The sequence below is a fragment of the Scardinius erythrophthalmus genome, assembly GCF_964197995.2.
Source record: "Scardinius erythrophthalmus genome assembly, chromosome: 16".
In the NCBI taxonomy this organism is placed as follows: domain Eukaryota; kingdom Metazoa; phylum Chordata; class Actinopteri; order Cypriniformes; family Leuciscidae; genus Scardinius; species Scardinius erythrophthalmus.
Genome location: NC_138236.1, coordinates 26,013,333 through 26,036,146, shown reverse-complemented (window position 1 = coordinate 26,036,146; position 22,814 = coordinate 26,013,333). Strand labels below are relative to the sequence as shown.

Sequence of the window (22,814 nt, the reverse complement as noted above, 5' to 3'; positions counted from 1 at the left end):
CTCACCTGTCGATGACCGGCTCTGTGTATGAAGGAAACTGGATGCGCCATTTTATAGCCAAAAAATTATGATGGCACATGTTATTTTACTGTTTTAATAAATGCAATAGCTGTACGCAAACAAAAGTTTAACGAAATAATTAATGAGGAGAAGAAACGTATCCCTAAAAACCCATCTTAAATGATATTCGGTCAATTTAAGTCCCCCTAGTTTATGTAGCGGTTCTGTCTGTGCCTCTCTTGAAACCTCCATCACAGCATTCTGCACTGTAAACTAGTGAAAAACCTCAAGGTTCCACTAACGGAAATCCTCGAGTTGAACACAAGAGTGCTGTGACAGGACAAAAAAAAAAAAAAAAAGTCACCAAGAGAAAGAAAGAGAATGAAAGAGAAAAAGAGAGAACCTGGAAACATCAAGAGCCTATAGCTTTCAAAGAAACACAATATACAGACACGCATGAGACAAACTGAGGAGTTTTGAATAGCTAATTGAATAATATCTAATGTTAGTGCTTGCAAACAGAGTGATGTAACAAACAAAAAAATTGTTTCAATATAATCACTGACGTTTTTTTATTTTTATTTGGATTAGTAGTTTTACACTATATGTATATATGAATTATATATGTATTATTTATATAAAAGATATCCACAATTAAGGTAATATAAACTAAATTATGTTTCTAAAATAAAACATGAATTAGTAATGAAAGGATTAGCTGTATAAAACAAATTCACAAAGCAGCACAGCAACAAAAGCATATTCTGTCACAGGAAAGTGCCAAAAGATAAGATGCTATAGGCAGAGTTAGATAAGACACTTGTGCTTATCATGATTTAGTCACACGCACACACATTCACGCACACACACACACACACACACACACACACACACACACACACACACACACACACACACACACACACACACACACACACACACACACACACACACACACACACACACACACACACACACACACACACATCCTCACACACACACATCCTCACACATATTTATATTTTCTTTTCATTGTATAAATGAATAAGTCTTCTCTATTAGATCTGAGGACCCGAAGGCACTGGATTATTTTTTAAATCAGTCTGAATGGAAAAGCTTTGTGAATTCAGGGGGAGAGAATATCTCTTTGATTTTCAAGTTTTTGGTACCTGAATGTACAAGTCATGATTTCAGTGTCTTTGAAGATTTAAAGACATTTAAGAACAAGAGCGAAAAAAGGTGTGAAACTCCCCCCACACACACAGACACATTAAAAACGGTAAATTTTTCGTATATCAGTGTGCGGATGTACTCATATATCAACTTTCGTTTTATAGCATTCAGTTTCATAAGTGCTTGGTCTATATGAAAACAGATCAGAACAGATTTTTATTTTTAATGTATGATTTCTAAACAGAAACAAGTCAACTCTTAAATCTTTTAATTGATTTGACTGATGCACCGTTTTACTTGGTAACAAAGGGGGAAAACAACACCCAAAATGTAGGTGATGGAAAATAGCATTCAAACAAAAGCTCTGCACGCACACCTGTGCGCACACACACACATATGTGTGTGACTATACACACACACACACAGGGACTGAACGGGTGACCACAGCGCAGAAAAGTCTTGCAGCTGGTGAAGTGTTCATTGGCAGTATATTCAAAAAGTGTGCGTGTATGCAGTGAAAATCTAGTGCAATGTTGCAAAATGCCTCACAGTGCATGTTTTCCTAATGTGTGTATAAAACCATAAAGCGCATTCGATAAAATCCACAAATTTTCTTTCCGGTTCCGTTCATCGGATGTAGAGCAGAACAGCTATCCCGGAAGGTCTTTCTGCTCACATCTTCCTCTCTGACTCAATGTGACTGAAGCGCGGCCTCTCTCTGTCTAATACGGATTAAAAACCAGGAACGTTTGGGCCTTTTTATGCAGCAGAACAACAGTAAACTCTCCGCATTGAGGACAGATGACCTCTGATTCCGATCTTAAATAATGCTAATGTGAATGGCATTGAAATCACTTAACATTAGTTTTTAATAAAATAAAAAATAAAGTATAATAAATGGATACAAATCCCTACTAAGGACAGTCTTCACAAGACAAAAAAGGATATTTTAAAGAATATGGGTAACCAAACAGTTGATGGACCCCATTGATATTTTTTTTCCACACTATGGAAGTCATAGTCAAAGTTTGGTTACCAATACTCTTCAAAGTATCTTCTTTTGTGTTCAGCAGAAGAAAGAAATTCACACAGGTTTGGAACAACTTGAGGGTCAGTAAATGATGACCGAATTTTCATTTTTGGGTGAACTTTCCCTTTAAGGCCAATTCACACTGCCCCGACAGATGCCGACCAACGCAGACAATCACCAGTTTACAGTACTTCACTTCTCAGACATTCCCTGACCCGACATGCGGTGATTCAATCTCCAAAAAACAAGCTCCGACAGACGCCAACACACACTGATCCGACAAAACCCTATGAAGTGTCTGTTGCCGTCGCTCATGCAGTTTTAACTGACCTTTAAGATGTTTTGTTGTAATCGGAAGGAAATTTTTGTTACAAAAAAAACACATGCACTAGCAGTTTGGACAAGCAGACTTATTCCTTAGAGTTACTACTTTGCACAATTTAAAATAATAGTAAAGTCATTAATATAATATATGGAAATTATGCAGTGACTAAAATATTAAACAAAACAAAACTATGTTTTATTTTAGTTTCATGCCTAGATTACAGCTTCGCACACTGTTTATCTGCTCTAACTTTACGAGGTGCATCCTGGGATGTTTTTACAACAGTATTTGTTCTGCTATTAAAATTGATAAGTGTTTTAATCTGTCTATACACTCTCAGAATAAAAGCTGGGTAGCACTTTATTTTTCAGTCCTGTTCCCCATGTAATAATTAGGTACTAACCCTGAACCTTCCCCTAAACACAGCCTTTTACACTGTAAGTACATGCAAGTGCAACCAACAGCTGTCACTGGGGCAGTACCATTTCAAAAGGTACACCTTTGGATCTAATTTACCCCTAAAAAGTAAATATTAGTGCCTTAAAGAGACATATAGTATCTTTTGAAAGGGCACCGGCCCAATGACAGCTTTTGTAGCTTTTTGTTTTCTTGAGAGTGTATTTGTCCATCAATTAATCTGAAAATAAATCAATGTAAGAGGCGAGTTATAAACCACTCTCAGTTGTGGTTGGAATTTTGAATTCTTTTACTGTGTCTTAACAACATTGTCAATCACACACAAACAGCTTTCAGCAGGGCTCTGGACAACAGCGAGAGCTTCGGTGCAGTCCTGCGTCAGATACAGTAATGCGAGTTGATAAGATTCAGCATGTCCTATTTGAATTGTAGCAATTTTGATGAGCTGATATTTAACTACATACGTGATGTGGGCTGCTACGGAAAATTCAGTTTTAGGGGACTGTACAAAACTGCTTGCATGAGAGTCATTTCTGAACGATGTCCACAACCACAAGCCTCACAAACGAACGTCATCTGATACTTTTGGGGTCCTCCATTTTGTCATTTTTGGGTTTCAGGATAAAGTAAACAAAAATAGAGGCAGAATTAACAATCGTCTTTATTCTTTTAGCTGTTACTTCTCGTTTATTTTGAGGGGCTTGTAACACAGACGACTGAGAGAGGATGTTGTATTCAGACTGTTTCTAAAAAGCCAGATCTTATCTTGCCGTGTTTATTTCATTAAGGAGATAATCTGCACATTAAACCCTTTATCTGTAGGCTAGGCTGTATCTACAGCTGTGGTTCTAATCATAACAGCCACAAAGCACAAGATAAACTAATAATCAATTGATCTGGCCATTAATCTATATTGTGGCTTCTTCTGCTAGGTCCATGACTAACTGACTACCTATCAAGAATAAGTAATTGCTACTATCATTCATTTCTTGGATCTATCTACATAAACATAAAGTTCATATTTGTCCAAAATAATTTAAAAGGAATTTTTATCTTTGTTGAAAAGCATTGTACAAAAGAATTGATAAATTCATGATAAATTCAGGACAGTTTCTCTCAATTCAGCGAACTGCAAGAGTTACGGACATTAGTCGGTTTCATATGCTTGATACTTCCCACATATTTCCAAAATGATAATTCAGTTTTCGCGTCAAAACAGAATTAAGATGAATTTAGACTAAAATTTAGTGCTTTGGGCTCAAAGGTAAATTGTGGAAAGGGTGTGGCATACTTGTTGAATGTGTGAAAATCCCTATTACTAAACTCAGTGAGAAAGTGTAGAGTCACACACCCACGCTGGACTACTTCACACACACACACACACACACACACACACACACACACACACACACACACACACACACACACACACACACACACACACACACACACACACACACACACAGTCTATAAGCTACAAGCCATTAATAAATTACATAAGATGAAGCAAACAAAAAGCAACTATGCGAAAAAATTAAGAACGAAAAAGGCTGCATGGCAAATTTCTATTAATTAGTAAAAAGTGAATGAAACTTACAGATTTTCTGAGTTTTCCTGCACACGCATTATATACCAAGGCCATCAGATTACTTTAAGCACATTTTAGACACACACACACTTAAAAAAAAAAAAAACACTGATTATTATATCTTAAATTTTTTATCAGGTACTTCAAAACCAAAGACATTTTGAATTACAAATCAAAATCCTGATCTCAAAATCAAAATCAAAGCACATCAGACCTACACTGCTTTCTGTATTCCTGCAAAATCCTGCACATCATTACACTCCATCCTTCAAGACGGATCATCCATCGCCGACTCAAGTGGTTCAAGAGCAAACCAAAGTCTTGGACTTTTCATCTACCTGCTAATATGGCGGAGCGAGTCTCGTACAACTACAAACAACAGAGCGAAACTCCTAAAAAGGTCAATCTCAGCTGAAAGCAAAGGATATATAATCACTTAGCCCTAAACTAGGGTAAGATGAGCGAAACGAAAGAGCAATATGAACGCAAAGTGTTTCGAAACTTGTCCTTTGCGATATAAGCTGCACTAACAAAAATGAAAACCATTGCGCACAAAGACATGAGGATGAGTCCAATGTGATGTAAACAAGCATTTGTCACACACCCACACAAACATTAGCAAAAAATACATACTTACTAGGCCAGACACAAAACACAAATGCCTACCTCGCATCATCTTCACAGCATGTGTGAACTGCTGTCTTTTTCTTGTGAAGATGCGTCTAAATCACTCAATATGGTTGACAGCTCTGTCTCACACTGTTAATCAAACTTCTGAACAGGTGATTCTGTCGCGGTGTGGGAGATGACAGAGAGATTAGGTGGTTTTCTGTCGGTAGGTGACGGAGAGGGAGATCATTTGTGTGTGTTTCTATCTGAGAGTGACAAAGAGGGAGAGGGCCTGTCCCTTTCAAACGGTACACCTCTCTCTCTCTCTCTCTCTCTTTCTCGCTCACACATGATGTGTCTACTAGAACTTCATGTGCTGTTTCTCTGTCCGTCTATAGGTGGACTCTACTTTCTCTTTCTATTTCGGCGATGAGCAGATCAACTCTACGCTTTTCTGCAGAGCATCATTCTTCCTGAAATCCTGAATTCCTCACCTTCCACGTCACACCCAACATATATAACTCTTTTTGCAATGTTTTTTTAGTTTGACTTATTTCCCAAAAGTTGAGATAACTATTGTTTTTAATGACCATGAAATCAAAATTGACAATTCTTGTGTGTTTTTTTAATAGTATATGGCAGCATTTATTATAAATGATTTATCGGTGCACATAGTTTTTTTTTTTTTTTGTTATTCATGTGCCCTCGTAATCTTTAATCAAAATAACTCCCCCTTCCTCTTGCAATGACATCTCTCCTCTGATGATGTGTTTACTGGCGCGAAGGCGGGGCAACCTGTCACTCACATGAGATCAACCAATACCAAACCACAACCATCCAATCAATTCCCAACAGACAAAATCAAGCCCTGCTCTACAGTTTTTTTGTTTCGAGACAGGATATACATCACAATAGGGAAGAAAAGGCTATTTTGTCAACTCAAATACACTGGAAATATCAATTGGAAAAATACAGTAAATTAAGTTTAATTCACTAAATTCTAAATATATATTTTTACAGTGACTGACACACAACTACAAACTCCCTGTTATTATCGAACCGTCCAGAATAAATTTCCTTTTTTTTTGGTTTGTGTTTCATTCTTTAGAAAAAAAGGTACAAAAGCTTCCACTGGGACAGTACCCTTTCAAAACTTACACTTCGGTCCCTTACTTGCCCCTTAAGGGTGCATAATAGTATCTTCTGAAAGAGAGCACTGCAGCATTTGATTTGCAAAGTGTTAACTTTTCTTTTGCTATGATATTTGATGAGGAACTGTTTAGAGAGGATGTGAGGCTGGTTTGATAGGGGGTAGATGGTATTGGTGTAAACAACCTGGTTAAGATTGTCATGTGATATTGTTGCCGCAGCATACGGCAGAGTGTTGTTATTGCTTGTCATTATGAATCATGGTCCAACCACGCTATGAGTGTTTTCTAATCCTCCTACAGTCAAGCTCTATTAATCCCAGTATACCAATAAGATATGAGACACACTCAGTTTTTCCTTTTAGGGTTTTCAAACATTTTTATGGTCAAATTGACTAATAAACAATCAAAAAAGACTTTGATAAAATGTTATGGAAGTTCAGTGGATGTTGCCATAAAGGTCATATTTGAATGTAAAAACAAAACTTTCAAGGACAGAGGGAAGGAAAAAAAGAGCGAAAGACAAATAGATGAGATACTTACACAATGCTTGTAATCAAACACAAAGGCGGGAAGAGTTTTAAACAGCATCTTTTCACCAAAATACTCGGAGATCTTATCTCGATTCAGATGGTGCACACGCCCATAGCTGCGCCACGCACACCTGCGCGTGTGTGTCTACGGTAGCTTTGCTCATGTTTAAACATACAGCTTTTGTGGCTGAAGTAAAAATATATGTGGATACAGGTGCATTGTGTGTGTGTGTGTGTTTAACAGGTGTAATTATGCACCGCTTTGCTACACTGATACATGCCCCCCTCCCTATAACCACAATGGAGGGGTTCTCTGATATGCAAAAACAACATGCATAGGGGTGAAACATGCCGATTCTCAAAGCACGCACACACACACACACACACACACACACACACACACACACACACATGAGAAGCAACTACTATTGTGTTGTACTAAACAACATACTAGCAGAGTGAACAGACAGTGTATAGCTGATGAATGCTTGAGATTCTTGTACTTACTCAGATGGGATTTCTTGTGCACTGGATTTCCTAAAGAGGGACACAAACAATAGCTAGTTAGTGGTCACTTTCCACAAACAGTTGCATTACTTTTTTAAACAGAGGCAATACATATGTATGTTGTAAATATGTTAAATATAAAATCCAACATAACAAAGAAGCATGATAGTTGTGAACACATCAAATGTCTTTGCTCCTTCAGACAAATGGAAATCATACCACAATGTAAACATTTTGATCACCTGTTCAATTGATTTGTTGTAAATTCAATTAATATTTTTTTTAATTTTCTATTGAGCTGTGTCCTTATTTTTTAATTTGCTGCATTTGTCAAGATCAGCCTTCAACCCTGTTAATCAAGTAATTGAAAGAAAAATGATCAAGCAAATATTTGTCTTTAATTTAAACAAAATAAAGATTCATTAATAACTGCAAACCTACATTTAATCACAAAATAGTTAGACTGAGTGACAGCTTAATTTATTGTAAAAAGACCCATTCTGTTTTTTTTTCTTTTAATTTAATTTAATTTAATTTATTTAGCATAAATTGTCTTACGTTTTTATGTTTATTTAATCTTTATTGCTAGAAAATAACAAACAACACAAATCAGGGTTTTAAACTGTTACCAGGATTGCAATAATTGAAAACCCGATTGAAAAATGAATAGAAAATAAAACAGATGTGTTTAGCTAAATTTTTAGCTTGACGTTAAAGAAGTTAATCACCATTTTAAGCACCCCTTTTCACTAAACATTTGTTGAGTGTTAAGGCCTAGGACCCTATTCATGAAAAATGCAGTGTTATTCCCACACCTACACACACTAAACAACTAAAACGCTAGAACGTGTGTGTATACACAAACGCAAATGTATGCTTTTATTGGAATAAAAAGCACAAGCACACGTTAATCATTCACATGAAAAGCCCCCTCAACCCCCATCCCTGCCCACACACACACGAGCACAAACAGCAATCTCCGTTGTCTGACGTTTGACCACACTTTGAGAAAGTTCAGATTTGATGCTGTGTTGGCCGTTTCCGATGGGTATTTTTAGCAGTGTGTCTGTCTGAAGACACAGGGCAGGTACGATAAGCATCGCAGGGAAGAACACTTGGCCTCTCTCTCTCTTATTTTCTCTGTCTGTCTCTTACTCCGACTGTGTCTCTCACTCTCTCTCTCCCTCTTTGAAGGGCTTTGTGGCTTTTTGAAAAAGTCACTTTTGCTTATGTAGCGGAACACACACAAATAGGTGCGTGGCGACTTGCAGACGCACTCGGAAACAAAGACTCTCAAAGCAGGTATTTCACAACTCCGTCTCACGGTTTGTCTAATAGCAAAAAAATGACCAGTGCAGTTTTTGGTCAATATAGGGTGCTCGATTCTGCTAATTTTCTCTAATTCATCAAGAATGTATGTGAATTCAAGTGTGTGTACGTTTAAAGGTGCAAGAGAGCAGCGAGGTTCATCGTTTGATCACAGATTAAAGGATTCTCTGCAGTACCTGAATCATCAGTGTGATATAAGGCATCATGGTAACAGATCTAAATGCAGTTGGATAACACAGCCAAGTCCTGATTACACCGCTTATCGCTCAATTCTGGCCAACTAGCAGAGTTACTTGATCACATCCCTATTCCAGGACCAGAGAGAGAAAGTAAAAGAGAGATTTTGACGGCTTGCGGTAATGTCCTTTGAGACTGTTTGCCACAAGTTGTGACTTATGGCACAGTATCCCCATTACTATACTATGGCATTAGGACCCACGCAGACTGAAGGGCACCTGATGACTTCTCTAACACCACTAACGTCCACAATCTGCATCCAAGCTGAATCTCATTCCACTTACAAGTTTCCTATGACATGAATCAGTATATGAAACAAATTCAGTCATTAGCAAGTGCCTTGATCATCACATTATGTCACCACAGCTGATCATCATTCATTTTGCTAATTGTGCATTTTCCTTGAAGCTGTTACAGCAATGCGGACATATGCACTTGTTCTACATTACTGACGACTTTATAGACTGAAAAAGACATGACATGTTTCTGAAAAGGGAAGGAGCACTGGTGATTTATTGCACTGACATTTTGACAAATAAACAGCTTAACCCTGCTTAGCTTCAATGGGTAACCAGTCAAGAACTGCAGGGTGTTAAGCTTCTGGAAACATCAACTGTGAGGTGGCAGTTGTCCTCTATTGTTCCATAACAAGAAGTCAATGAGGACCCCTACTGCTAAACAAGAGAAATCAACAAACAACAACATCCTATAAAAAGGAAAAACTAACCCTCCCTGAGAAACTTGCTTCTAAACAGTAGGCTACTTTAAACTCAACTGGCTACGGATGAAAATTTATGTAAATGGATAACTGTTAAGAAACATCACAGGCCATCAAAGTTATCTCAGTTTTCAATTGACAACCATTGACACTACCATGAGTCTCAAGATTTGCCTCATCTGTAGATTCATAAACCGCTATAAGGTAACACATGCCATATTGTCGTTGAGTGTCATTACTTTGTGGTTTCCTTTTGTCTCTCGCACATCTCTTCCTCTGTTCGGTCTTTAAAGTTCTTTCTCACTCCCACCTGTATAAAATCTCCCCCATGTTTAGTCAAATGTCACACTCTGCCTACGTAATCGTTGTATTCAAATATTTGCTTGGGAAGAAACTGCAAAAGTGTGTTGCAATGAATGTGAAAGCAGGCAATCTGTGTAGTGGGGTGGTGGATGTAAGCTTCTGGATCTCAAATTAGCCAATCGGCTTCTGGAAATAGATCAGGAATCCAAAGACACTCACTAAACACTAATCTGTCCTTTAATCCAGATTATGTCCATTCTTACCACACACAGAGGTATTTACAGTATTTCTGGCAAGGTTATGTGAGGGAAAGTTAGAGAAAAAGAGACAGATAATCAGAAAGAGGGACTGAGAGAGATAAACTGAATGAGAAATGAGTCTTAGGGTTAGTATCAGAGCCATCTAAGCGGTAAACATCAGAAGAGTTTGAATGAGATTTTTGCAGTCAGGAGCGGAAAATTGCGGACATGAACATTCACATTAAGATGAGGACTCTGGGTGGTTAAACCCTCAGTAATAACGTTTACACACATGGCCTAATTCTGATGAAAGCGGAGAGCTTTGCTTTCTCAACAGACTTGGCAGTTATTAAAACATTCACAAAGGAAATGTCAGAGGATCAATAAAATTATTATTTGATGACTACTGTGTATAAAGGATAGATTCAAAAATCATGAAGGCAACGAGATACAAAAAAAAGGTTATCAGTACGGCCTACAATCTTAAATATAGGCTATAAAAATTTCAATTAGAATCAAAAACCATTTACATCTGTTGCTGTAGAACATTTAAAAGCCATTTAGACTATTTATTCACGTGTTCTTTAGAAAATCATGTACAGGTCGAGTACTAGAGGAATGTTTGGAGAAGGGATGCACCGATTTTTTTTGGTCGATACCAATACCGATTTTAATGAACATCTATTGGTCAATTTTGATATTTGTCAGCTTTTGTCATTAACAGGGTTTCTCAAACTCGGTCCTGGAGGGCCACTGTCCTGCACAGTTTAGCTCCAACCCTGATCAAACACACCTGAGCAAGCTAATCAATGTCTTCAGGATTACTAGAAACTCACAGCTAGGTGTGTTTGATCAGGGTTGGAGCTCAACTGTGCAGGACAGTGGCCCTCCAGGACCGAGTTTGAGAAATAGATTACACTACAGGGCCTTTGAATGCTTGAATCTGATTGGTTGATGAACAAACACACATACAGTACGGGCACACACACGCACAGAAACATGTTGTCAGCGCTGCTCTGACGATTTTATCAGTAAAATTGTTTAGCAACATAAAAGCTACATGACATTTCTCACTAGCGGTGTAATAACGGCACTGTTCTTTAAAAAGATCAACTTAGAGATTCGGTAATAGAGATGCTGCTGCCAAAGACTGTTGAGAGACGCACAAATTCAGGTAATTCACACACGCTTAAAGGCACACTATGCAAGATTTGTACCTTAATATAACAGCTTCGAAAACATTTAGATGGTAAACAAACTCGTAGTAGGGCGAATCATCCCGATAGCAAAGCAGGTTTGAGAGGTGGCGCCCCGACAAATCTTGCGAGAATCATGACTTGCTTTACGGCACGACATCACATACATCAACAACATGTGAATCAGCCTCTATGGAGGGCACTAGCACGCATTTCAGACGTGAATCATGGCAGTCAATGAAGAAAGCACAGTTGGAAGAGACAAGGAAAAGAAAATGACTGTGTGAGTGGTATTTACGACAGTAACGTTAAATACAAGTACTCCACAGCGACTCTAGGGGTCGCTGTTTGAGAAAAACAGAAACTGCATAGTGTGCCTTTAATCTCTCTCTCTCTCTCAGACTCAGACTACAATGGCCTAGCTTGCGAAGTGCGCAATGGTCGGACTGAGAGTTGTTAGATGGGACAGTCTGGCCTACAGAGGACTGTTCTTGTCGCCAAGCATCTGTGACAGCTGCCGTTGACGAGCGGCAGTAACGTTCGTGCCGGACTTTTTATATTCAACTGCCTAAAAACACAACAGGGTTCAAAACCTGTCTAAATATAAGCTTTGGAAGCATATAATGAAAAAAAATCAACATTATGTCCCAGGCCTGGTGTCATTCACGCTGCCACCGGGCAGTGTCCTTATTGTCAAGCCCTGCTGTATTTTGTTTTAGCACGTATTTAATTATTTTACCCAGGGAAAAACGTTGGATTATGCAAGAGATATTATCCAACTTAGTGTCTTCGTCTATTAATGTAGATGTAGCCTAAATTCTTGACTTTGTAGCATCTTCAGACCAATTTATTGATTATGTATCATCCATTTACAGGGGAAAAGTTAAACCCTCTTGTTTTTTTTAAAGGAATGTCTGTGATATGAAGTTACCACAGACAAAAATTTCAACAATAAATTTCAAACAAAAATGTTTACCAGGGAGGCTAGATGTTCTAGACGGATGAATTCTTGGTTATGCATTACAGATATAATTCCTGTGGGTGGATTTTCCCTTTCATGTATTTTAGAGCACAATGTGGGAAAGTTATTGTGCTTACTGCTTTAAATAGCAGGGTATAACTCAGCATAGAAAAGGTGGATAAGTGATTCTATCATAATAGTCTCATGTTAAAACATAATGTAAACATACCTTTGAATCAGCATGTATTAATGTTAATCCAAAAAACTTCCCCCATATACTTCCATTGTAAGAGCATTACATGGGTTATTCCAACTGAGGAAAGTTTAAAATATTGTCTTAACCACAGACGCAGCTCTTAACTTATTCTCTGTTAATGGACAATATCCATAGATTGGTCTGAAGAAGCCTTTTATTTTTTAAGTGCCCTATTATGCTTTTTTAAATGTTCCTAATTTTGTTTTGAATGTCAAAAATGTATCTAAATATATATATTATATATATATATATATATATATATATATATATATATATATATATATATATATATATATATATATATATATATATATATATATATTGCACATCCAATCTTTTCTCACAGTGTCTGTAAAAACTTCTCAGCTACACCTACAGAGTTTGAGGGAGGGTCAAAGTAGACGTTGCTCACAGGCAGCCAATGAAGACCATATAGGCTGGCATTATGCATAATTACAAACTTACGTAGATATGTTATAATGGAAGTGAGACTAGAATTACCGATGACTCGTTTCAGCAGTTCAGAATCGATTCTTTCTTTTAGGAGACAACTTTATTTGTCATGCACTTTGATCTTTAAAACTTTGCAGAGCTTGTACATTCAGAAGCAGCTATATTACTGCATGAAAGGTATATTTGAAAAAGCAACACAAGGGAACTTTAAGAGTGTAAAAGTTTTTGACTGAAAATGTAAAGACGTTGAGAAGCACTAGTGTGTGCACAGGTGAACATAAGGATGAGATGTTGACTCAGAATAGGAAAGTTAGGCTTAGATGATGCACGAGAGAGACAAGTACAGTGGGAGCTCATCAAAGAAGAGAAGCAGACAGAACAGAATAGAAAGTAAATGTGGAGGAGTTCAAAACAGAGGGAAAGTGTGTTCAGATGATACAGTGAGAGGAGCAGAAAAGGAGTGTCAGATTAGGGAAGTGTGAGAACATGTGGATGAATAGCATGTTTTAGATAGCGCTACATGAAGAGAGAGGGACGCTGACAGGACAAAAACAGAGGCATGACACAGGGTTTATGCATTCTCAAAATATGGATATATTTGTGTTTGTTATAAAATGTACAACAAGTCCTATTTATGTATAAACAATGTCCGAGAAGTCATCAGTGATGAAAAAATATTACAAATACTGTCAAAAGCCAATTGTCAAACTATTCAAAATTTCTAAAAATAATTTAAAAAGATTTAAGAAAAGAACAGAAAAATACTGTCATGTGAAACACCGTGCTGAGCAAACCTATCTTGCATTATATATTAAAGGTATGCAAAAACCTTTCATACCATTTAGATAGAATAATACACAAACAACTGAAATTGTTATTATTTGATAATAATTTCAATTATATTGAATGAAATAATCCACCTCCCACGTAATGTTTTGCCTAAAGTAAACTCATATTGCATGAAAGGGTTTAATGGTTAACACACCACACTGCGTGTTAACTTCCAGTTTAAACAGAATAAGGTCACTGAACAAACTGATCTAGGCAAAAGAATGTCGTAAGAGTGACATAGCCAGAAGTTCAACTTCAGATAACCCAATACACCAGTTTCCAATTAAAGCAATACTCTTTCAGTTGAATAAGGCCCTAAAGAGACCTATTGGGTTGCAAGTTCCAAGTAAGACACCCTTGAGGGAATTTCATTTCAGTAACTAAAGTATAGTCTTATCTCTGTGCTACTTGGTCAATAGGTATCGCTTTCCTTTCCTTTATTCCTCTTTTGTTTCCCTGACTTTTTGTTTCATCCCTCAGTTCTCTGGAAAAACAAGTGAATCTCTAAATTCCTGCCACACAACTGGTGATATCTGTCATATATTTAACATCATTACAAAAATGTGCTCACTGCTCACTTTTATATAGCCTGCTATTCAAACCCTTTTTACAGTTTGTACATACGTGTTTGAATGTCAGGTTTAATCTACAACCAATTGGCTATAAGCAATAGCAATAACTTTACAATTGTGAAATATTCTCACTTTCACTGTTATTTGTACTTGAGTGACATGTCAAGCAGTGACAGCAGCTATTCCATCTAAAAATATTTAAAACTTTTTTATTATTCTTTTACTCAATCAAAAAGGCTACACAAAATGATTCCAAAATGGGGGTTTTGCAGTGATACCAAATAACTATTTTGGGCAATGGAAAATTACCATTTATTTGGTACCTTGACCTTGGAACCTTTATTTTTAAGAATGTAAATAGAATTTTTGTATACTTACAAAAGTTAATTTGTCAAACCCATGGTTTAACTCCCAAAGTTAAAGTCCCCCTGTAATCAATAATTGTATCCCTTAAAACTCATCTTTGATCACCAAAATTATATATTTAAAAGTTTTTTTTTCCTGTGAAAAAAACTCTTCTTGCCTTATAACTTGAATGTAAATACTAGACCCTTTCTTCATTTAGTATACGTAGATTCATGAATATGCAAATTAGCCCCGCCTCCACTCACACCAGCTCAGAGATCCACTAGATCAACTTTCGGCTACTGTAGTAAACGCTGCACAATGGCAAGTGGAAATACTGGTTTAATTCAGCCATATATGTTTGAACCAGAAACTGATTCAGAAGAAGAGGAAGAGTGAATTATACAGGCTCGTCTACAAGTCAACATGTCAGAATGGCAATGCGTTTTATATCGCTCTTTACAATGTCGGACACATGACGGTGATTAATATAAGCCTTTTGCTTGACTGCGTTATCCAACAGCTAATAATGTGTTGCTAATGTTACACAAACCATGTTCCTGTTCACCATCTCAAGACAAGAGTCTTGCAAACACTTTGAGCAACTCAGAACGTCAGTGGAGAAAGGCATAGTTCATTATAACATTGTAATATACAACATAATTCACCAGCCACATTGCTAAATGCCTACACGATTTTTCATAACAGAAAAATATACCGGGATAACCTGGCTTCTCTTGAGACTGCCCTGCTTCACAGCATAGCCCGCTAAAGCCTGCCCACACGTTGACGTGATTGGATACATAGTAGTTTGTGACGTCAGAAACACCAGCGGTTTCTAAACGCGTTTTTGAGGAGAAAATGGTTTGCACATGGTTTGTCTTAAAGCATAATAAAAACACCACATAGACATATAAGTAAGGGATAATGTAGAGCGAGGCGGTTGTTATAACGAATACAACCCCGACAGGCTGATCAGGACCCCGACGCGAAACAGACCGCATTCTACATTAGAATTCAAAGCCATGTAATAAACAACATTATTACATGGCTTGGTTGAATTCCAATGTAGAATGCGGTCTGTTATTTCTTGATAACAGACCGCTGCGAAGTATAACACACCGTTGCCATGAAAAACAGAGCGTTGCTATGGACGCAGGATTCTAACCGTAGAGACGGAACGGACTGTTAATAATTAGACTAGACTTAGACTAGAGAGCCTAAGTCCCTCCCCTTCCGGTAGACCACCATGGGACCTTACTTCGGAAAAATATTGTATGGTAGTCAATGGCGCGAGACAACAAATATGTTGATCTCGTTTGAATTGTGCCCTGATTTACACATATGATGTTTATCAATTTAAAAGATACATTTTAAAGTCAAGAAAGTCCCAGTTTGATGTAAAACTGTTGAGGTATAAGACTGTGAAAATACGTAATTACAGAGACTACAAACCCAAAAGGCGCACATGTGACGTCATACCTCTTCTCTCATTGAATGAAGCTAGCTTTACTGAAGCTAACGTCTGTCATTTTTTCTATAGTCTTTCTTACCTTATAATCGTAACGTTACGCCGTCATGCCTGAGTGTTTTGTACCAGACTGCACACATACGAGCAACGGATCTTGTGACGTACATAGTGCGAGACTAGAGATGTAGTTCATTGAGCGATTTTCACATAAAACTAAATGTTACTCTTCTGTTTTATGACAAACTGCGACTTTCTTGACTTTCATAATTATCTTTTAAATTGACAAACATCATATGTGTAATTCAGGGCACAGATCAGACGGAATAAAAAGATAAGTTGTCTCTCGCCATTGACTACCATACATATTTTTTCCGAAGTAAGGTCCCATGAGCCGGAAGCGGAGGGGAGGGACTTAGGCTCTCTATACAATCGTTTTTAAATCAATAAACTCCTTTTTAAATCAATATTTTGTGTCAAATTATTGATTTATTTGGTGGGTAGCCATGTAATAAGCGGCATAATGTAGAGCGAGGCGGTTGTTATAGCGAATACAACCCCTTCAGGCTGATTCAAGCTCCGCTTCGCGTCGGGGTCCCGATCAGCCTGTCGGGGTTGGATTCGCTATAACTACAATATCCCTTACTTAAAAACTTGATTTTCATCACAGGGGATCTTTAAAAGAAATATGACAACAAAAGTGAAAACGCACAATGCACTATGAATGACCGAAAATCAGTCAAAATGACACTGCACGTTTAACAAAGAACAGATAAGGCAGCACAACACTCTTTTGAATGCACACTGAATCAGAGGGAGAAGTGACAGAAGTCAGAGAGTTGTGGTTTAGCTGGCTCGCTTGGCACAAGCGCTGTGGGTTAGTGTAGGACTGCTGCTGGCACACAGAGAGGAGGCACTTCTGTCACATAAGGGGTGTGTATTTTTAGTGCCACTGGTCTCATATCTAACACTGCGTGTGTGTGCGAGTTTGTTCCACGTTTCACAAGTGTTTGACACTCACACGTGCAAACAGAGATCATTTCCTACCAATGCAGCAGGTATGTTTTGGTTTAATGAAATACACTTACCTCTCTGAGTGTTGTCCTGGTTCGGGTCCGGCGATGCGGGCGCATCATTTTCCATTACTTTCCTGTCAAAACTCTCCGTGCCAACACCTTATAGTTTAGTTGTGATTAGTGTTTATTATTATTACTAAACTAATTACATAAACTAAAAATCCACTTAAAGGAAAAGAAGCAAACTGCGGACACTTTAACGACCGGGACGCCGCAAACGTTTTAACAAGCACATCGCCATTTTCAATAATCCCTTAAAAGTTGGCTCGTCTGGTCAATAAACAAACAAGGTTCAAGTCAAAATCCTCCCCCGCTTCGCTGTTGTTTGAATATAACTAACATGCGTAAATGACATTTCAAAGGAAAGAAAAATAGTTGACCAGCACCGGAGGGAGAGAGAGAGAGAAAGAGGGAAAGAGAGAAACGGACGGGCACTTGTTGGATAAATAATCGACCGAGTGGCCTCTGGCGCGCGCAACTGTGTCCAGGCTCGCGCAACGCTCGAGCTGTCCCGAGCCAGTACGGTGTTATGTCATCAATCATTATGTAATAGGCGCGGGAAGCGAGAGAGTATTGCTTTTAACGGGAGACTGAAGGGTAGTTCATGAGCATTTATGTCCGGTCTACTATAATTGTGTTTTTTATTGTAGCCTCCTATGCTATAACATCACACCACACCACTTTTTTTTTTTACTTACATACATTCTGTTCTATTTCATTTATAAACCAAACTAGGCTACATAAACTGGATTAGATCATATTTTTTTTATATTTTAATAATTATTATATATATCTCTCAGATGTTTCAAGTTTATTTTTTTCTTTTATAAAGAGAGCAGTTTCATTTGTTCTGGACACATGGTCAATAATCCTTCAATGACGTGTTATGTAATGTGAATTCAGCACTGAACTGTTACTGGATAACATGAAGCGACTATGTCAGTGTGTTAATACATTAATTTATTCAACCGTTCATCAGGAAATAAATATTAGTAACTTTCATATACATCCTAATCCTTATCCACATTATTTTTCCGCCTTGGTATTCAATTGTGGTGATTTCTGTGGTCGTGGCTCCTAAATGGTGTTCCTGTTGAACAGTGAGAGAGGTTCAAAGACAGCCGTTGTCACAGTCTTGGGACCAAAGATCGCCTGTGATAATGTTCTGACAGTGTCAGAGGTTTAGCATGATCATGTCACAGTGTGTTTGCTGCTACGATACATCTACTGACTAGCCAATAAAAGTGCAGCATGAAACGGCGTATTGATCAACTCGACATGGCACTTAAACTTAAAACTACCTCAAGCTCCATTTGCAAAATTGGCATGCCAAGTTGGCCTCTTTTCCCTAGCTCCTCTTTGTTTCAGCACAAAAAAGGCCACATTGCAATTCCTCTTGCTCTATTTGTTCACCACTAGCGCATGCTGATTATGTTTTATTCTTCTACTAACTTGCGTCGTAGTCTACATTTCAGGTGTCATCATCATAAAGTCTACATACATGTCATACCCAAGTTTATTAGATCCATGTCGTACAGTGTGATTTGTAAGGATCTTACACGATTTCCGAAATTGCACAGTCTGTAGCAGGCATTAGAGAAATGTAGAGCCCATTCCTGGTATTAATATATTAAGTCTAGACTCAGACTGCCAGGGTTCTCCAATGTTGAGATTACTATAAGAATCCTCAGTGCAAACAGTGAAAGTTAACTACTAGGACCTCCAGTCAGTGGCGTCGCTACATTTTCTGGGTTATTAGTTGTCTATTATCGATAGTGTAGTGATTTATGAAGCACAGCTCACACAGAAATCACTTTCTGTTGGTCAACACAGCGAATATGTGTGTTCAACTTGAACCCGATGTGAAATCCGCATGGGGAAATCTTTCGCCTTCATGCATGCGAAACTCCAGATCGAGTGTATCCCGAAAATTTGCCAAACAATTAATGTGAGAGGTCCTCCACCAGGGACATTCAAAAACGTGTGCAGAAGAATGATACAACCCTCATAATTTTTAATAAACAAATTGCTGCTGATATAAGTTGTACTTTTCAGTTAATTAATTAATTACTGCTATATTAGGATTGGGAGGAGAGGAGAGCGGGGGGACGAGAGAAAGGGTAAAAGATGTTAAATTACCGAATACCTTAAAACACTTAACACCCCCAAAGGATATTTATTTAAATTATAAGGTCTTTTCTTTCTTTATCCTTTTTTTCCCCTCTCTCTCTCTCCTCGTCTGTTCTTATATTGTTGTTCATCTGTGTTTTGTTTTTGGTCGATGTGTGTATTTTGTAGAGTTTCTGGATGTATTTCTGCAATGATAATAAAAAAATAATTACTGCCGTATTAATTCCATTACTTTCATAATTATTAACAGTATAAAAAGCCAACAAGTCTCAATGAAGAGGTTCGTTTTTGACTAAAATTACTCAACTGCCTTTAAAATGGACCTCAGCGAAGGCAGTGAGATGATGGAAATGGTATTTTGGTCAAACCCAGATTTGACTGTTAACACCATGCATGGAAAATGTCTCCCCGAGTGTTTCGCTGCAGTGTTCCCACAGAAGCCATCACGCAAACCCCACTTGACCAAACACTCGACACCTCTCCATAGATAGAAACCCACCTCAGACTGCGTCCTACATACATACATCATATGCAAGGGGCCTGTGGGAGACTACAGGGGCCACCACAGAGATGCAGGTTTAAATATTTCTTTCTATCACTTTAAGTGTGATGCACATGAGGATAACAAGGCTAGGAAGGTGTGTGTGTGTGTGTGTGTAAAGCTCCAGCTTTACATGAGAGGTAGTCAACATATGAAGCCACACTGCACCGCATAACAGTATAAACACAGATGAGTTTAAAATCTACAAATATGAATGTACACTCCTCTGATGTGGATAATGTGTCATTCATTACCGTAACCCTGCGGTGTCAGTCAGTTCTCTTTACTGGAATATATGCAGCAATGTGGAACTTAGATCAAATGGATTTCATGCACATGCAATATGGATACGGTGGATACATCCTCCCTCCTTTCCTGCAACAGGAAAACCAGATTCATTGCATTTAGAGATTACTGGTGCAATCCCAAACTTAACAGGATAAAATTGCTTCATTTTTAAATGTCAATGTTAACACTTAAAGAAATAATGTTAAAATACTGAGGCTAATAGTGATTGATTGATTGATTGATTGATTGATTGATTGATTGATTGATTGATTGATTGAAAAAAGTAAACATTTGAGAGTGAATAAATAAAAGTTTTTGCATTATATTTAAATATAATATATTTATATTGGCTGTCAAAAGATTAATCGCGATAAATTGCATCCAAAATAAAAGTTTGTGTTTACATAATATATGTGTTTGTACTGTGAAATAATTATTTTGTATATATAAATACACACACATGCACGTATATATTTAATAAATATTTGCATACATATACTGTATATATTTATATATAATTTATATTATATATAAATATAATTTTTTTATATATAAATTACAATTTTTTCTTAAATATATACAAGCATGTGTGTGTGTGTATTTATATATACAAAATAATTATACACAGTACACACACATATATTATTTAAACACAAACTTTTATTTTGGATGCGATTAATCGCGATTAATCTTTTGACAGCCCTAATATATATATATAATATTTAAATATAATGCAAAAAAAATATTTTTTATATTGTAAATAGTACAGAAACCATTTTCCATTTTTAACCTGAGAAACCTCAGAGTTTTTAAAAGTGGTTGTATTTAGCAAATATTAATTTATTTATACCTATTTTATATAAATATTAATTTATTTATAAAACACTAATTCCTTTTAATTATGAGGTTTCTGAGGTTAAAAATGGAAAATGATTTCTGTACTATTAACAGTATTAAAAATAGTCTTTGCAATGTTTATTTTCAGCTGCATTTGTAATAATTATTTTATTTAATTACATTTATTCCCTCAGTCAGTATATATATATATATATATATATATATATATATAAAGAATTATCATATATATATTACGAATAACTGGCTGCGTGTATGTATGTATGTATATATATATATATATATATATATATATATATATATATATATATATATATATATATACACACGCAGCCAGTTATTTGTATTATAAATGAGCGATGGGACAGAGAGGATTTAGTGTGTAGTGCTTACATGTGCAGGTTGAATATCAGCAAGATCAATTGGTCATTGCGTGCACACGAACACACACACGCACGCAAACAAACACAGACACACACACCTCAGACACACACCTGCAATCTCACTCACGTGTATAGAGATGTGCACACATGCACATGGGCCTGTGGTGGATTTTGGGCTGCTTTCAGCTTCGTGCTCCAAATAAATAACCCAGTTTTATTGACACAAATAGAATCTGCCAGGAGCGAAACAGGGGTAAAGACTGTGAGAAAAAAAGAGAGATAGGTAGCTAGATAAAGTACAAGTTTAGTTTACTAGGTAAACCTTGCAATGCATCCGCTAATGGGGTGTATGGTGTAAACATGTCTAGAATAGCGAGCATATGTTCAGATTGACGAGCACAGAACAGATAGATTAGTGTTTGTTTGGCAGAATTCTGTCATGGGAATAGGTGTGTGGTGGTGAGTCTACATGGGTGTGTATAAAGTGGTTTCAGGTAGTCAGATTTGGTTAGGTATTTATGCATATTTTCACACTGATTGCATCAATGACATCAGCTCGTTTTCTTTCTCTCTTACGAAATATGAACAGAAATAAAAATTTTTTTTTTTACATGTCTACCTGCTACCTCCTCAGTGTAGAGTTTGGACTGGTCACTTTACAAGTGATGAAGGTTTTTCTATCCTCTATTTAATACTAAGTGCAGAATTCCTCCCTATGTAATAGGCTAATTGCCAGACAGGAAGATTGTCTGACATCACTTCCTGTTATAAGACATAACATGGGACTCCCCCATCCTTCACAAATTTGATACAGTTCACTGTGCCTTTAAACTGTGGCATTCATAGCACTAGCTTTGATGGAAAGTCCTCAGCCAAGTCCTTGACCAAACATTTCAAACATTTTGATTGACACAACCGTGATTTTTCATTTTATTTTAATTAATATTAAGTGTGTAAAGCTTTTTTGGCTGCCTGGCTGAAAGTTACAGATGGCCCCTCTCATTTTCTTGCCATTTCCGTTGTCACTCTCAGACGGTAGCCTACATAATAGTGGTCATACAGAGAGCTGCAGACAGTTATGATGACTTTTTAGGCCACCTCGGAAGTTAGCATCATCACCCTGGTTTCCTCAACAAAATCCAACAAGATTATTCCATTGGCTTTTAGGTTATTGAAGAAAATAAGCTCTGTGACCAACAAGAAGTTTATGATTATTAGGCCTACAGGTTGTTCATCATGGTAATCTCCATTAAGAACAAAAGTTTTATGAATTTTGAAATTCATAATATGATTATGAAACCTA

The 22,814-nt window shown here is 37.1% G+C and overlaps 1 protein-coding gene across 3 annotated transcripts in view; it reads right to left on the bottom strand.

Annotated features, from left to right (window-relative positions):
• rorc (RAR-related orphan receptor C) overlaps positions 1-17,796 on the bottom strand; it is a 37,148-nt gene extending 19,352 nt beyond the window's left edge. For 2 of the 3 annotated variants that reach the window (XM_081387774.1, XM_081387775.1), the window contains exons 1-2: positions 17,327-17,796; positions 7,331-7,360 (exon numbers count right to left, since the gene is read on the bottom strand). In XM_081387774.1, the coding sequence (XP_081243900.1) occupies positions 7,331-7,360; positions 17,327-17,381 (85 nt within the window). In that variant the 5' untranslated portion in view covers positions 17,382-17,796. Of the gene's footprint in view, positions 1-5,199; positions 5,420-7,330; positions 7,361-17,326 lie in introns of those variants that run through there. The other variant, XM_081387776.1, reaches the window with a different exon arrangement.
• Positions 17,797-22,814: the final 5,018 nt, after the last annotated feature.